This window comes from Macaca mulatta, chromosome 4, assembly GCF_049350105.2.
Source record: "Macaca mulatta isolate MMU2019108-1 chromosome 4, T2T-MMU8v2.0, whole genome shotgun sequence".
NCBI lineage: Eukaryota > Metazoa > Chordata > Mammalia > Primates > Cercopithecidae > Macaca > Macaca mulatta.
In genome coordinates, this window is record NC_133409.1 from 37,403,671 (window position 1) to 37,421,374 (window position 17,704).

The window sequence follows — 17,704 nt, forward strand, 5'->3', positions numbered from 1 at the left end:
AAGCAATTCATGGACATTTCTGAAGTATTACATATCTTCTAAATATTTAATTTGAATGCACATAAAGATATTAATTTTTGCATGAAGTCTGAAAATAAGAAATCTCATTTAATGTGCCAGTGGGCAATTATAATCAGCCACCTATTCATCTTGATTTTAGAAATTTACAAAGATGAGTCCATTACAAATCAGATGAATTATATCCTAATATTCAGATTCATAATTCTTTCTTGTGTAATGCATTTCTTCAAACATTTATCTGTTGTGTATTTTCAAACTTTATGGAGAAGAAACCAAAATGTATTTATGGATAAATCATACAAATTTTAAAGGGATCTTCAGAATGTTAAACTCACACAAAAAAATGGATTTTATTGAAATTTATAGTCATACATTTTTGGCTTCTAAAAAAAAGTAAAAAAGAAAAAAACTAAAAAAAAAAAAACAAAAAAGATTTCAAAAATATTACAAAAAAGACTATATGACTTATTTCTCTTATTCTTTAAAGTGCTTCACAAGTGTAAATATACAATTTTTTCATGCATGCATTCACTCATAGATGCCTTACCGTTATACTCTTGTCATTTATGTCACATGTATGCAGCTCTCTGGTAAATTCAATTATTGTGTGTGTGCTATTTTCCATGGCATATTCTAGACGGTAATCTTGCTGAGTATCTTTTTTCAACTCTCTATTTGCATTTGTAAAATAATCCTGTGGAAAATATGGAAAAGAAAAATCAGGATACCTAAATACAGACAGAAAAGAATTTATAGGACCTTTATAAACAAAGTCTTGTTATCTAGAGTTATTTTATAAATCCCGGGAATTTCCAAGGGGCTGGAGTACTCCAATTGGGGAATCAGGTCCTTGGGAAACTAGTCCATCTTTGAACTTCTGACCTTTCAGGAAAGCATAGTGTAGATTGATAGTATCATAGAGCATCAAGAGATGGAATGAATGAACATTTGATACTATCGTGTGCCTTTCCTTCCTTGTAAAAATTAAAAGAGGGACTATAGCACTATGAAATGTCTTACCACAAAGTTAGCATGTATACAAAAAAAGTTTAACAGCTAGTTAGCAGCAAAGCCAGAATCGGCCCTAAGGTCATCACTCTTTCCATTACAACTCCTGGTGGAGCCCCACTTCACCGTTCACAAGAGCAAAGAGATGTGGGCAAGTGCGGATTATAGGTTGTTTCAATATGACTGTTAATGGCATATTCTTAATAAAATGCAATGGGAAATATGCAAAGAAACAAAACTAGTTGAATTACACGATATCGAAAAACTAGGGAAGCTTTGTTTTGGGGGAGTAGCCATAATTTGCGTACTAAACTTCTTCAACGGTGTACCTATCACTTCTTTTTGAGACGGAGTCTGGCTCTGTCACCCAGGCTGGAGTGCAGTGGCGCGACCTGTGCTCACTACAACCTCCACCTCCCGGGTTCACGTCATTCTCCCGAGTAGCTGGGGCCACAGGTGCCCGCCACCACGCCTGGCTAATTTTTAAATATTTTTAATAGAGACAGGGTTTCACCGTGTTAGCCAGAATGGTCTCAATCTCCTGACCTCGTGATCCGCCCATCTCAGCCTCCCAAAGTGCTGGAATTACCGGTGTGAGCCACCGCGCCCGGCCAGTGTACCTATCACTTCTGGGAGGCAGACCAGTGCAGCGGAGAGAACATGAGATTTGGAAGAAAATGACTAGGATGTGACTCCCAGCTGTACTCTTAAACAGCCTTGAAGAATTGTTGAAGTAAAACTCTGAAAGCTTTAGTTTTAACATTACTAAAATGGGGATAATATATACCTATTTTATAGATTTTGAAAAATAAACAAATGAGATAGCATGGGCAGGGGCATAACTGCCTACATGGTTAGCGCCCATTCGATACATATTTTCTCCTTTGCACCATAGTTTGGTTTTATCCCCAAAATATCTTCTTATGCCTTTTACCATTCGCCTACTCTGTTGAGTCATCAAAATCACAGTATTAATTTTTGTCACTTATAAAAGACACAAAATTTGCCTTAATGACAGCCTTTCTGTTTTTCAGTACCTAATGATATTTTATTTTTGAGAAGTTGTACAGTTGATTTAGAATATACATGCTGAAACATAATTATAATTACTTTTACTAACAGTAAAATTGTATTTGAAGAACTGATTGCTATGTTTGACTGAGAAAATGCAATATACAAGACAAAACCTCACATTGTATATAAAAGTCATAGTCAAATAGATGGCATTTGGCATTTTTATTCCTAGCACCTTTGTATGGTAATTATCAAGTGTGCATGTATTTCCCATCCAGGGTACCACATCTAGATTTTCTTTAGTATCTTAAAATCCCAAATTATTGGCAATGCAGAGTCTAACTCACCTTTCTTCACAATGTTAACAATAACTACAGCTTCTTATATGCACCAGGCCCTGTTTACACCTGTTACATGTATTAACTAAACTAATCTTCAAATCAAATCTATTAGATAAAACTATTTTTCTATTTTACAGATGAAGATATCAAAGAACAAAGAGGCTAAGTGACTTGCCCAGGATTTACAGCTGATAAATGGAAAGGCAGGATTCAAACCCTGGCACTCTGGCCCCAGAGTCTGGATCCTTTTTCACTCATCTACAGTGCTGGCATAGGATGGGTACATTTATTTTTGTTTATTTTTTCTGTCTCCAGAAATTAGCTATGTCAGTTTTTCACATAAAATGTTACTTTTCTTCTGCCAAAGTTGAGGTTTGTCAAAATTCTTATTTTGAGAACTGGGTTGCAATTGTGAAAGCAATTTAAATGAAATACTCCTGTGAATCTGTGATTTTCCCATTTTTCATCACATAGATTTTCAATATGTAAATGAAATAACAATGTCTGTAGACAACGAGAAATTTCGATTAGTTAACTGTGCCTTTTCACTGAACTCATACTTCATTACATGATCCAAGCAATCAGTTTTTGCAATACAATACAAACTGTAATCAGTTCAAAGAGTAGAATAATTATCCGACTCTTGCAAATATGTTTCCAAAACCATTATTTCCACAAAATATCCAGTTGGTTTGCCAATTTTCCACTCATTCTATTTCCACTCAACAATAGCAACTCCTTCCAGCTATTCCACCTTTTTCTGGCTTTTCAGATAACTCAGTTATTAGAAAATGAGAGAAACTTTGCTCAACTTATATTGATGACCCCTTGCGCCATCTGCCCTGTGTAATCAAGTGAGTGCTTAATATTTAGAAAAGACAGCTGTCAATTATTTCAAAGTTCTGAACTCCTGGAAAAATGCAGTTGTCTGAAAGAAGCTCATATCTTCAACATTCCTGAAGGAAAATATGGTTGGATCTTATTTTAAATAAAATTTAAATATGAACTAACCTAACCACTATGGTAATTCCACTATAATTTTTCTCACAGGCTGGACGCAGTGGCTCATGTCTGTAATCCCAGCAATTTGGGAGGCCGAGGGGGTTGGATCACCTGAGGTTAGGAGTTTGAGACCAGCCAGGCCAACATGGTGAAACCCTGTCTTTGCTAAAAATACAAAAACTAGCTGGACGTGGTGGCAGGTGCCTGTAATCACAACTACACAGGAGACTGAGCTGAGGCAGGAGAATTGCTTGAACGTGGGAGGCAGAGGTTGCAGTGAGCCAAGTCTGCGTCATTGCACTCCAGCCTGGGTGACAAAAGCAAAATTTCATCTCAAAAAAAAAAAAAAAAAAAAAAAAAAATTTCACATTTTCTAACTTTGAGGTCCTATTTTGGAGGCAGATCTTCAGATCTGATTACAATACACCTTAGTTATCCAAATAATATTATTATTTAACATGTTTACTTCAGCTGGGCCCTTCTAATGGCTGGCAATCCATGTTAATCTCTTGCTATTTTCTGAAGACACTTCCCAAAACAAATATTCTAAACCTTCTCTATGCAAGATTCTGACATGTCCCCACCCTCAGCTTGTGATTACACATCTCAGTTTATTGAGAGAATTTCAGTTATGAGATATGAGAGCTCCCATTTTCATGCTTTTTATCCTAAAAAATATCTACTTCATGGAATAAAAATAACAATAATGATTTTAAAAGAAAGCAGAAAAAGAGAAAAAAAATAAAGAGACGATGGAATAAATAGAAAATAGATGTCAATGAAACATCACAATAGATTCTACAGACACTAAAAGGTTAATAATATTATGCTTATCTTGAAGCCAAATAATTGGATACTTTAGATGAGAAACAAAGTCCTGACAAGACAAAAACCAGCCAAAGTCATTCAGAATAACAGAGGTACTCTGAATAGCCCTATAATCTACTCATGGGTAAAGACCTTCCTAAGAAAATTCTAGGCCAAGATGCTTTCACTGGGAATTTTACCAAATATTTAAGGAAGAGGTAATACCAACTGTTCACAAATTCTTCTAGAAAATGAAAGAGGACAGAACACTTCCTAACTTTCTTTCTTTCTTTTTTTTTTTTTTTTTTTTTTTGAGACAGAGTTTCATTCTTGTTGCCCAGTCCGGAGTGCTGGAGTGCAATGACATGATCTCAGCTTGGCACGATCTCAGTTTACCGCAACCTCCACCTGCCGGGTTCCTAATTCTTTTTTTTATACCAGCATTATTTTGTCACCAAAATTAAAGACACTACCAAAAAAATTACACACCATATTACTCATGGACCTAGATGTGTATTTCCTTAAATATAGAAATAAAAATACTTCTTAGCAAATAGAAGCCAGCAACATAAAAAAAGAATAATACAGCACGATTGTGCAGAATTGTCTTAACATTAGAAAATCAATCAATACGACTTAGCACATCAAAAGTCTAAAAAAGAAAAACCATATGATGAACCCAATAAATGCAGAAAAAAACCAGTTGATAACATTCATTCACTGCAGAATGTCTCAGTAAACTAGCAATAGAAGGGCACTTCTTCAGCCTTTTAAAGGGCACCTATAAAAAACCTACAGCTAACATACTTGATGATAAAAGACTGAATTCTTCCCCTTAAGTTTAGGAACAAGTCCGAGAAACAAAGCAAGGCACATTCTCCACATGGAAAGCCCTACAGTGATTGTCCACCTTGAACAGTTTATTTCTGTTATTCCCTGGCTCTATTTTCACCTCCCATCCCCTAACTAAGGACCTCAAAGTTCTGTCCTTAAAATTATATTTCTGTCTTCATATTTCACCATTTGGGAATCTCATCTGCTCCAACAGTTACAAATCATTACCTTTATTCAGTATCACATATTCAAAAGTCTTTTTCACTTGGAAGTCTTATTGTCATTTCAAATGCAATAGATCCAAAATTGTATTCATATTTTACTTGTGTTCCTAAATTTCTTTAATTATACTGCCATTCTCCTAGCTATCTAAATTCAAAACTGTAGTCTTTATTTTTTTTTTTTTCTTTTTTGAGACAGGGTCTCACTCTGTCATCCAGGCTGGAGTACAGTGGTGGAAACACAGCTCACTGCAGCCTCATCCTCCTGGTTTCAATTTTATTTCTTGTAGAGACCAGTTTTCACCATGTTGCCGAGGCTGGTCTCAAACTCTTGAGCTCAAGTGATCTGCCTGCCTCAGTTTCCCAAAATTCTGGGATCACAGGTGTAAGCCACCATGCCCAACCTGTAGTTTTCTATCACTTCTTTCCTGTGACTCACATCTCCGCACGTAGCCCCTGCTTCTATCAAGTCTTCCTTTGAAAATGAACCTACCTTTTATTTCTATTTCATTTTGACTTCTCCTATCTCCCACAGTCTACATTTACATACTCTGTCATAGTCTTCCTTGAAAAATCACTCTCAGCATGTCACTGCATTGTATTCAACTGTATATAGTACAAAGTCTGTAATTTAGAGTCCAGGTTTCCTCACATTGAGCCTAACCTGGCTTTCCAGGTTACCTATTATCAATCTCACCACAGCACCTGTACTAATTGCTCCCTTCAATCACTCTGCCTTTTCCCAGCTCTTTGCTTTTGTTCACATTCTTCTTCCCTATCCCCCCCCACCCCACTGTCTTCCTTCAACTAAGATATACTCTTCACTAACTCCACCTACTGAATCTCTTTTTTCTGCTAAGGCTCATGCTTCTATTTCCCCTATGAAGTTTTCCTTGATCATTCCAACCAGAAGTGATGATTCCCTCTCTGAATCCCTATTCCTCTATTTACATTCCCATGTAGCATGCAATCTATTCTAGGCATTGCCTTATCTTCTCAACCATGTGATAATTGCCTAGAATTAAAAAGTTAATCTGAGTATTTCAGTTATAAAGTTGTGCCTTTAGAATACTTATTTACACTGTCAATGGAACAAAAAAAAGCGGGGAAAGAAAATTATTTTCCCATTTGCTCTTAATTATATTTACACATGGTTAAGACCGGATATGGAATGTGTTTAACCAGATGCTAGAATGAGTTTAGGTCTGTATGATCTGCCATACAGACACATCTGGCACTGAAATCTGGGAATGTTATTGTGACCTTTTAGCTGCTACATGCACATGAATCTTAGGAGGCTGACATTAGTATTCAGAAAAAAGAGTTTATACATGCAACAACTATTTTAAATCCTTTTACACAAGGAGATAATACCCTACCTATTTTAAGTAAATAAGAAAAAAGAATAGATCTAAGAGGGAGAAGTCATGTTTCAGAAGGAATTCTGATGTTAATTTACATCCTCAATACCCAACGCAGTGACTGGCATGTTGAAGATGCTCAAGAAATACATGCACATACTTTGAAAAGGAGCGTCCTGCTTTTCTTTCTGTTAAATCTAAATAAGGAGATAATTTCGAAAGTAAAAGATAAAACACAAGAATCTATCATCTGATATTCACGGCTTTGTGGTACAGAAATAGTTTAACTTAATGGGACCAAAGTATTCCCCAGTAGTACCTTATTTCTTCTGTCCGTATTAAGAAAATACATGGACTGTAATCAAACACAGCTTTAATGCTGTCAATATTATACAAAAGAAGTGGTATATTGGCCAAACTTAAAAGCACAATTAAATGAAGTAAAAGAAGAGAAAAAGGCAAAAAAAAAAAAAAAAAAAAAAAACCACCAAAAAACAACAACAAAAAAAACAAAACTGGAATCCTAAACTTCATAGCATTCAACTATTCTTGCCCGGAGGATGAAAAGCAGAAAAGAAAAGAGGGAAATAGAAGGAGAAAAAGAAAGCAAGCCACTGAAAGAATAGTCAGCAATAAAACCATCAGTCTTGAACCAGATTTAGATTGGTTAAAGCTGACAACAAGTGTTAAATGAGTTTAAGTTTCCTGACAGTCTGACAAAAGGATAAATGTTATTCAAGTGGATAATCAATGGATATGTTATTGTGTTACTATCATCCTCTAGGAAAAATACTAGAGGATGAAACAGATACAGTAAAACACTGACCAATTAAGAGTTCGAACACGGGTAAAGTCACTTAAAAGTTGATATTCACAAAACCATACTGGATAGTACTTAGGAGATATTTAAGAAAACTTCCTAGATCATTTTCACTACATCTGATTTCACCTTTAGAATTAGAACTAAATGACATTCTCACCCACTCCTCATTTTATTTAGCGAATAGAATCAAATGCAGCCCTATTATGCACTCATGGTAAAGGCCATTCCTCAGCTATCTTCCTACGGTGCTTTATATTCCAGGATTTTAGAAATAAAAATAGAAATGTTGATCACTGTGCACTCTTATTATTGTGGCCTGATATCACAGTCATTATAAAAATGTAATTGTATAATATATCTATTTAACATATCATATATGTATCATAAATATACAATATTGACAAAAGTCACTCCAATTAAGAATCATTAAAATTAGGCTTTATGTGGGTAAGAAGGATGGAGAGGATTCAGAGAATCATGATTCTGCATAAATTTTGTAAGAATTTAAGAAAAAAACATGTAGATTTTTTAAAAATGTAAATATAAAAGCTGATACACACAAGTCATTCTCACATTTATACAATATTAATTATCTGCAAAGTGAAATATACTTGAGGTAATGTTATTCTATACAAATGGCTTTATGTGGCTCTCAATCATATTCTAATTCAAATACTTTGATTTAGATCAGTTTCAATATGAATCATCACTGAGGTATGATTTTTGGTTTTGTGATTATGTTGATTATGTATTTAGCTTGTTTATACATTTTTAGATAAAAATTACTTGTTACACCTGAAAATATGAGTCAATAATTAAATTCCAATAATAAAGCTAATTTTCAGTTGTTCCATAGACTATTACTCCTGAAACACGTTGTCACAAGATATTTTTTCTTTTGAACACTTCGTGCTTTGAAAAACGTATGAAATATATACTTGAGGTTTTGAAATGCTGTGTAGCAACAGTAACATAAATTGCCATCAGAAGCTGGTGGTAAGTTGACATCTATTATTTAGCATGATAGCATGAGTACTTGCTGTCACTTTCAAACTGAGATAACATATACCAAAAAACCTTGCTATGACCTCTTGTTTAAAAGTATGATGACACAGATGTTAAATTGATTCTCACTCATTGTTAGTCTATTTTTCTCTCAAATAAAATCTGTGACTGGTGCTGTGTTACACAGGAGGAAGTAAAAACTCTTACGGGTGTAATGAAAGAAATGAATAGACCTTGGCTGAGCTTGGAAAACTGAATGTAAGCACAGCTGCAGGGAGATTCTTGAGAAAAATGTTACCATCTATCATCATTTTCTTCAACAGGTGCTTGTAGTTTTTCTTTTTCTAAATCTCAAAAGCCTCGTTACTTCAAACATTTGTTTATAATATTAATTTCTATAATAAGTATTATGGTGGTTTAGTAATATTGATAGTATAATAATAAATATTTTGTATTAAAGGGAATCTTTGATCCTAAAATATCATCGAGCTGTATAAACAAATTATATAAACACAATCTTCAGAGTTCAATATAAGCTGATCTTAATAAGTTATTTCTTCACTAATCTTAGAAATTTAAGTGGAATGTCAAAATAGAAGGTGCTTACCTTTTAGAAACCACTTCAGATAAAGCTGAAACTGCCTGTGTCTAATAAGGGATCTGTTAAATACCTACCAAAATGCCAAAATATGAGCGCTGTAGCTAGTGTTCCAATGAGAAAGAGGCCCACCTGAGCAACCTGTTTGTTCTTTAAGTTGTTGTTCACCTAACAACAAACATCCTGAATTTTCTCCCATGCCAACTGTCTCATTTCAGTTGTCACGTAGGATAATGTAATACCTTGCTATAATTATAGAATCATGAAAGATACAGAATAAAATCAAATTTTTGACTCTTCATTTGGAATAATATATTTCAGCGGAAAAAACAATTTCAGACTACACCATGCGAGTAAGATGCTATTTTGCCTTCATCCTATCCTTCATCCTATCACCTTAATTTTTAAAACATTTGGATGATGGCTGGGCACAGTGGCTCACACTTGTAATCCCAGCACTTTGGGAGGCCAAGGTGGGCGGATCACCTGAGGTCAGGAGTTTGAGGCCAGCCTGGCCAACATAGTGAAACCCCATCTCTACTAAAAATACAAAAATTAGCTGGTCGTGGTGGTGTGCGCCTGTAATCCCAGCTCCTCAGTGGGGTGAGGCAGGAGAATCACTTGAACCCAGGAGGTGGAGGTTGCAGTAAGCTGAGATCATGCCACTGCAGTCCAACCTAGGCGACAGAGCGAGATTCTGTTTCAAAAAAAAAAAAAAAAAGAATTATCTTAACTGGTTATGTCTATTTTTTGCAAGGAACAAATTTTTAAGTTAAAACTAGTTCTTTTCTTCTCTCCCTTCCTTCCTTCCTCCTTCCTTCCTTCCTCCCTCCCTCCCTTCCTTTCCTCTGTCCTTTCTTCCTTCAACCCTCCCTCCCTCCCTTTCATTCTTCCTTTCTTCCTCCTTCTCCCCTCTCCTTTCTTTCCCCAGCATATACTTTATTGAGTGACTATTCTTCAGACCTTGTGTAGGCTTGAGGATACATGACTATACAGGACAGTAGACAATGGAACTTATAGTTTAGTTGTGGGTGGGGGGGCAGACAATTTCTGAAGAAATTTAAATAATAAAATATCCAACAATGTTTAGAGAAATACTTACAGAAAAATAAAACAGAGATAACAGGCGAATCAGAAGGCTATTTCAGGGTGAGTGATCAGAAAAGTCACCACTGAGGCGATGATACTTAGGCTGAGACCACAATTAGGAACCGTCCATGCAATGTGTGGAGAAAGTAGTTTCCAGGAAGAGACAGTAGCTATTGAAAAGGGCCTGGACAGGAGGTTGGGTTATCCAGTGTGATGAAGCAAATAAAAGCTAGTGGGACTGAATTACAGTGCCCAAAGGGGTCCCTGAGGTTAGCAGAGATCAGATGAGGACCCAGACATTGTGATAACTTATATGCCATGGTAGGGAACTAAAAGCAGCAAGTGGCATAATGTATATCTATATCTGTATCTCTATATTTCTGTGGCTTCCATGTGAAGAATGAGGAGAAGAAGGAATAGGAGTGGTGGTTGGAAGACACTTAGGAGCCTGGCAGTGGTCCTGCAGGTTCAAGCTTGAGTGGTAGTATCACTGGAGAGAGGTAGGCAGGTGTTAGATTTAGTTTCAAGGAAGAGTCAATAGAACTTGAAGATCGGTTTTATATATTGGGTGAAGGAAGGAGCAGAAAGAAGGATGGCTCCTAATTTTTGACTGGAGCTAAAGCTAACAAGAAGTGCCATTTGTGAGATGGGGAAGCCTGGGAAGGAAACAGGTTGGAGTTAAGTCAGGTCAAGTTTCAGATGCCTACCTAGAGGGAAGGCCAGGAAGCAGAGAACATGTAGACCGTTCTTAGGTCAAAGCAATGCATCACTGGGGAGGGGCTCAGGACCTCGGAAACTTCACATTCAGCTTTGCTTTTGAAGCCCTCCACCTTCTTTTGAGTATATACCAGTCAGAAAACATTCTTTTCCCTCTTTTAATTATTTTTTCAGATTTCAAAACTTATATATAACAACTATAGAGAACTCAAAATATACTGAAATTATTATTATTATTATTATTATTATTAGTTATTATTTGAGACACAGTTTCACTCTATCGCACAGGCTGAAGTTCAGTGGCACGATCATGGCTCCCTGCAATCTCCGCCTCCTGGGTTCAAGCAATTATCGTACCTCAGTCTCCCAAGTAACTGGGATTACCTGTGCCCGCCACTATGCCTGGCTAATTTTTGTATTATTAGTAGAGGCAGGGTTTCACCATGTTGGCCAGGCTGGTCTCAAACTCTCGAACTCCTGACCTCAAGTGATCTGCCTGCCTTGGCCTCCCAAAGTGCTGGGATTACAGGCATGAGCCAGTGAACCCAACAATATACTGAAATTAAAAACAGGAAAAGAGATGAAATACTCTCATAACCTTTGTAATGATTCAATGTATGTCTATCCAGAGACCAGGCGAACTTCTTGAGGCAGGTGAAAAAACAATATAGATAGTTTTATAGTTGTTAATGGCTTCCCCTCCATTCATTTCTTGAATAACCTGAAAGTGTAAAAGCAAAGTAATTTCAGCATCACACATAAGTTGGAAGATAGGCTGAAGGAAACTTAATTCCAGCTCCCACCAAAGGAGAATTTGTCTCAAAAATGTTTTAAGAAATGATCACATAGTATTCAATACTTCCAGTGACAATGCTCATGATCTCACAATCTTACAAGGCAACCCACTCAATTTTAATAGCTCTGGTTGTCAGAAATGTATTCCCTATAGTAAGCTAAATTATTCTACTCTTTAATTATATTTATTGGGTCTTCTTTCTTCTGGGGCCTACTAAGTAGGAACTAATCCACCTTTCCTGAGCAAGACTGTCCACTACTACTCCAAAGACAATGACCATGTCTTTCTCGTTGTTCTTTCTCCAGGCAAAATATTGCCAGCTGTTTTTCATTCCTCAGGTACTCAGATTTCCCAAGGTTTCAACCATCCTTGTAATTCTTTGATATGCTCCAGTTTATCCACATGTCCATTAAGAGCTGTTTCCAGAAGGAGTCCTCTGGTGTGGTCAGCCTAAGATAGGGTGCTATGTCAATATTACTTCCCTTGATATGAACAGTAGAATTTTAGGCTAATATTGCATTTATCAGTTTGGCAGCCACATTGTATTGAGCTAATACAATATGAGCTAATACTTAGAGCTTTTTCATATGAATTCCAGTTAAGTACAGTTTTATACTGTGTACATGCATGGATCATTTTTTAACAGAGTTGTTGAACTTTACTTGTATTCCCAATGAATTTTTAACTTTTAGTTTCCTTTTATTCTTTTAGAATGTCACTATCTTTTAAGTCCTCATTATGTAATCTAATGTAGCTAGTCTATTAATAATGAGTTTGGAGCGGGGCACAGTAGCTTACGCCTGTAATTCCACCCGAGGCAGGTGGATCACTTGAGGTCAGAAGTTTGAGACCAGCTTGGCCAACATGGTGAAACTCCATCTCTACTAAATATACAAAAATTAGCCAGGTTTGGTGGTGCACGCCTGTAATCCTAGCTACTCTGGAGGCTGAAGCAGGAGAATCATTTTAACCTGGGAAGTGGAGGTTGCAGTGACCTGAGATCGTGCCACTGCACTCCAGCCTGGCAAAAAAGTGAAACTCCATCTAAAAACAAAAAAAAGAGTTTGGGGTATGGGTTTAAAATATTAATGATTACAACTAATTCAACTTTATTAGTGCATCCTCTATAAGGATATAGTGAGAAACCCTGCAAAATACCTTACTGTCACTCAGATGCACCTATATTTAATACCCTAATCTACAGGTCCAGCAAATCAAATGCAAAATAAAATGCAGTCTTGTATAATCTGTGTGTACTGAAACCATGCCGGTCTCTAGTGATTAATGATTACAAGGTGTTCACAAACCAATTACTTCAAGTTTCACTTCGAAGTTTTTTCAAAAATTACTATAATCTCTCCTACCTATACATTTAGTGCAGACCTTTTCCCTAAGTTCAAAAGCTGGAATATTTGTCTTCATCTGGTCTTCTGACCATCCTCTCATTACGCTAAGCAATTGATTCATTATAATATCTTGTATTTATTAAATATTTTCAGTGTGTCACACACTCTACTAAGAGTTTTACATGCCTATTTCATTTAATCCTCATGAAAGCCCATGCATTAAATATGATCTCCCTTCTTCACAGAAAGAAACTGTCACTTAGGTTAAGGAGTTTGCCAAGGGCCATACAATGAATAAGTAGCAAGCAGTGCAGGGATTCATACCCAGTCTAGAAGATTTCCTGCTCTTCACTTCTCAGCAGATATTTCTTGAATACCTGCCAACCACATGGAATTATTCCTGGTACCTCTAGAAGATTTGGCAGCATTGACACAGTCATCAACTTGCAAATGTTCCTTCATACTCTAATAAGATACTAATTATCCACCACTGCTGTTACTCTTCCTCCTCCTCCCTCTGCAACTATAGCTTGAGGGCATTTCACTGCTTATTAGTAACCTTGGAGAATGGAGACAAAAGGGAAGGGGTATCTATTTACATAACTGGAAAGACGCTGGAGAATTTTTCAGAATAAAAAGGGGGTCCATTTTGTTACTGTGAATTCTAATAAAAGATTTTGGAGAAGAATACTTCTCTTGGCTTAAATACAAGCCTAGAATTACCTAGGACTTTCATTTACTAATGAAATGAACTAACATTGCTTTGACGCCCTGTGACCACACACAACTGTTAAATTTTAAACTCTGTGTGTGCAGTTATTCATGTTGCTTAGAAATAGAGCAGCTGGTACCGGTTGACAAAAGGTGTGTAGGAATGGGAGAGGGTTATGAGGATGAAAGAAAGACTCCTAGTTCAGAAAATTTTTAAACACACCTCTACCCTCAGTTCAACAATTGTTGTCTCAGTCCATAAATTATTATTATTATTTGGGGGACAGAGTCTTGCTCTGTTGCCCAGGCTGGAGTGCAGTGGTGCAATCACAGCTCACTACAGCCTCAAACTCCTGGCTTCAAGTGATCCTCCTGCCTCAACCTCCCGAGTAGCTGGGATTGTAAGTGTCAGTCACTGTGCCCAGCCTTCACTATATAAATTAGTGAAAATACTTACCCATTAAGCTTATCCTAGAAGAGTTTCCATGTCAGGAAAACCCAGCTTATTTTCCTATCTAAAAAAATAATCTTAAATGTGCAAGCACATGCTAGCCCTTGCTTAAAACATCAGATGGTCACTCTGAATGGCTGTGTATGGGAATCTTGCTTTGTATCCCCATGTCCTATGCCTGGAATTTTCCAGGCTTCTGCAGGTTGAGTTGCCTGATTCCCACCAAAGAACCTAACCACATAAGGTCAGTAGTTACTGTACTTGCCCCACATCAGAATCAAAGGAGAAACTTGAAAAATATATTAATGCCAGTGTCCACCTCCCAAGGATTGTGCTTTGACTGGTGGGGGACGGGGTTGCCTGGGCACTGGAATTATTAAAACATCTCCAAGTGATTCTAATGTGCAGATGAGCTTGAAATTTTGACATAGGAATAAAAAGTATATTTCTCAGTTCTCACTTCTCTATTAACTCTGACTGCTCATGACTGGACTGCAGTCTGCCATAGCATGAACTCATCTTGGCCCTATCCAAAAGGATCTGGGTCTCCCAAGTACCAGGAGGCCCAGTGTCTACCTGGTTACATCTATATGAGTTTCCTTTTATAAGTGAGATTTCAATGTATAAACTTCATAGGGGAAAAAAGGCAGAAATTTAGTTTTTCCTAAGAAACTTGAGATTTCAAAGTTTTAGTTTAAAAATTGTATGAAAGATGGAAATCTTCCCCAGATATACATTTTTTATTGATCTATCTTCTCAAAGGCCTTTAGCTCTTTAATATTATTGAAGATGAGAAAGAATACAGAACATAAGAGAAATACATCCATGCCTAGTACTAAGAAAGAAACTTCTATAAAATCACCAAGTCTCTAGATCAAAGCTTGAGCTTACTCTAGCTGAGCTTACTAAACATCTGTGTAACAATCCCACAGAAATAGAAAAGAGAGCTCATGCAGTTCAGACACATTTGAAAAAAACATTAATTATATTTTCCTCAGGTAGGTAGTTTCCTGTATTCAAGGTCTACTGAGTTCTTTGATGCCCATGCCAGATAATCTTCTTCATAGTACATAATGCTTTGAATTGTACACACTATGGTTAACATCGAAAGACAATCTTCAAAACTTGGGACACTTGTTTTCTTTCATGTTTTGAGTATCGGCACCCTAATCTCAAATAGCCACACAGACACACTGCTTATCACGTCACTCCGTTTTAATTATCTGCACAGCACTTAGCACTTTCTGATGTTTCTCTTGCTTATTTATTTGTTGACTGCTGCCACCCCACCCCCCACCACAATACGGGCTCCTTAATACCAATGGTTTTATCTCATTCAATATCATGTCCCCAGCATCTAGAAGTGTTCAATAAATATTCAGTAAATATTCAGTAAATGAACATTCCAACATTCTGAGTATCTTCCTGAAACAGTCATATGACAGCCACAGATGATTTCTATGCTGTGTGACATGGAACCCCAGGTTTATACACCTAAGAAATGAGAGTAATAAGATATTGACCTCACAGGACTATCATGAGAATTGCATGAGGACACACTGTAAGGACTTATCACAAGGTATGGCATATGATGAATGAAAAATCATAAACATCATGTTATGGAAATGTGTAAGTGTGCCATTTATAGTGGAATAAAAGCAGTAAGAGAAATGCCATGATTTCATTTTATGAATTTGTTTAAAACGTATCTGATTATACATGTTCTTTCACTATTTAGGAGGAAAATTAACATACGTTTTTATGTAAGTTACAGTTTGCTTTCAGGAGAAGAAGACCACCAAATTGGGCCTCAGAGGAATAAATCCAGGCTGCTGATCTGTATGGCCCTAGTAAGCCATTTAACAGTTACCTAAGGTTTGGTTTTCTCACCTGAAACATTGAAGGGAGAGGCAAGCAACAGTAGGAGGTTTGAGGGCAATCAACCAAAGTATGAGCTCTTAAGAGGCAGCAAGTAAATACACAAAACATCAATATTTAGCTCATAAAAGCAGGAATGGTGTCAAGATTTTCTCACAATGTTTGGCTAAATTAGACATAAGACAGACCTTCATAATAAATTAAATCTGATCCATACATTACTCGTATGATATTCAGATATATAATCCCTAGCTTACAGTTAATAAAAATTATCCATTTGAAATTATTTTTGCAGACATTTTTGCGTGTATGCTATATGGTGTCCTTATGAACAGCTTTTTTCCCTACTGAAATTTAACAAGTTAAAAAGAAATAGATTTAAAAGAAGCTTCCTGGAGAAATGTTTTTCCTGTTTAAAAGTTATTTACCAGTTATTTTTTTAAGTTACAATAAAAAGCATTGTGAGTCATCCATATGCAGTTTTTTAAATTACATATGGATCAAATACTTACAGAAACATGACAATGTGTAATAAATTCATCCCTTTCACCAGTAACTTTATTTTAACAGGGCTCTATTACAAATGAAAAAATCAATAAACCACCATTCAGTTTCTTTGAAGTAGACTCTTGCCTCTCCTTCCAACACTCCAGAAATATGCCATCGGTTGCCTAAAGCCTTGAACTTTGTTTGTCAATTCAGGTGCATTGTTTCCTTAGCGGTTAGGTCTGCCTGTTTCCTCGGGCTAATTATGAAATCATCTGCTCTGCCAGTGAGAAGCATACAGCTGAAGAGCATCATCCTGTGTTCCAGCATTACTCTGGAGCATGTGTCCTTATTACTAATGCACAAAGCATGATGCTTGGAGAGGTCCCTTCGTTGTCTGGAAATCGGGGGGCATAATCCGAAGACTTATAAATATCTCTTAACAAAGCACCAGCTGAGCTGTGTCAGGGTTGCACACTCTCTTCATCTGTCCCTTACAGCCTTTCAATTTGCTTTCCAAACATTTCTTTGTTGCCGTTGGCTGGGGTGTGCTTAAAAGAAGCACATCGTTAACCACAAAGAATGCTGGCTGTTTTCTGTGATTTCAAATCAGTTCCAAGCACTTCCTCAGCAAGTGGCCCAGCAGCAATTACCCTGCTGCTGAAGGCACTTCGCATCACAGAAGGCCTCAGTTTTTGAGACAAGCAAGCAAGGCTGTAAGAAGTAATAACATATGTTTCAGTCTCCATTCACCGGCAATTTATACCCCCATAAGAAGGGTGAATCAATTTTTGTGCAAATTCAACAGGCATATTCAACAACGTAGCTCTCTTCTCTAATTCACACAAACTCAGCATTCATCAGCTGCATTACTTGCCTCAAATGGGCACTCACAGTTGCTAAATGATTCGGGTGGGGGTAGAGTTGCTCTGTGTCAAAAAGGGGCAAACAACAAGGAAAGGACATGAATCCTTCAGGGCAATGAGAGTTGAGCTGATTCACTAAGACAAAATAGTGAGGTTTTGAAAAGCCAGTGCAAAAGGAGATGGCTTCCCACCTCACCCCGGCACTTCTGTGAAAGACGGCGTAGAAACTGACCTTGGCAGCATTCAAGGAAAATGTTTCCACAAGCATGAGCTGCTCCAGAACAACATATCCAATAGATTATGCTGAGATAGGCTTCACTTTACAACCA

At 36.9% G+C, this 17,704-nt stretch overlaps 1 protein-coding gene across 1 annotated transcript in view; it reads right to left on the reverse strand.

Annotated features, from left to right (window-relative positions):
* MOXD1 (monooxygenase DBH like 1) overlaps window positions 1-17,704 on the reverse strand; it is a 103,346-nt gene that overhangs the window by 76,888 nt on the left and 8,754 nt on the right. Inside the window, 1 exon segment of the mRNA NM_001265792.1 lies at window positions 569-715. Coding sequence (NP_001252721.1) covers window positions 569-715 — 147 coding nt within the window.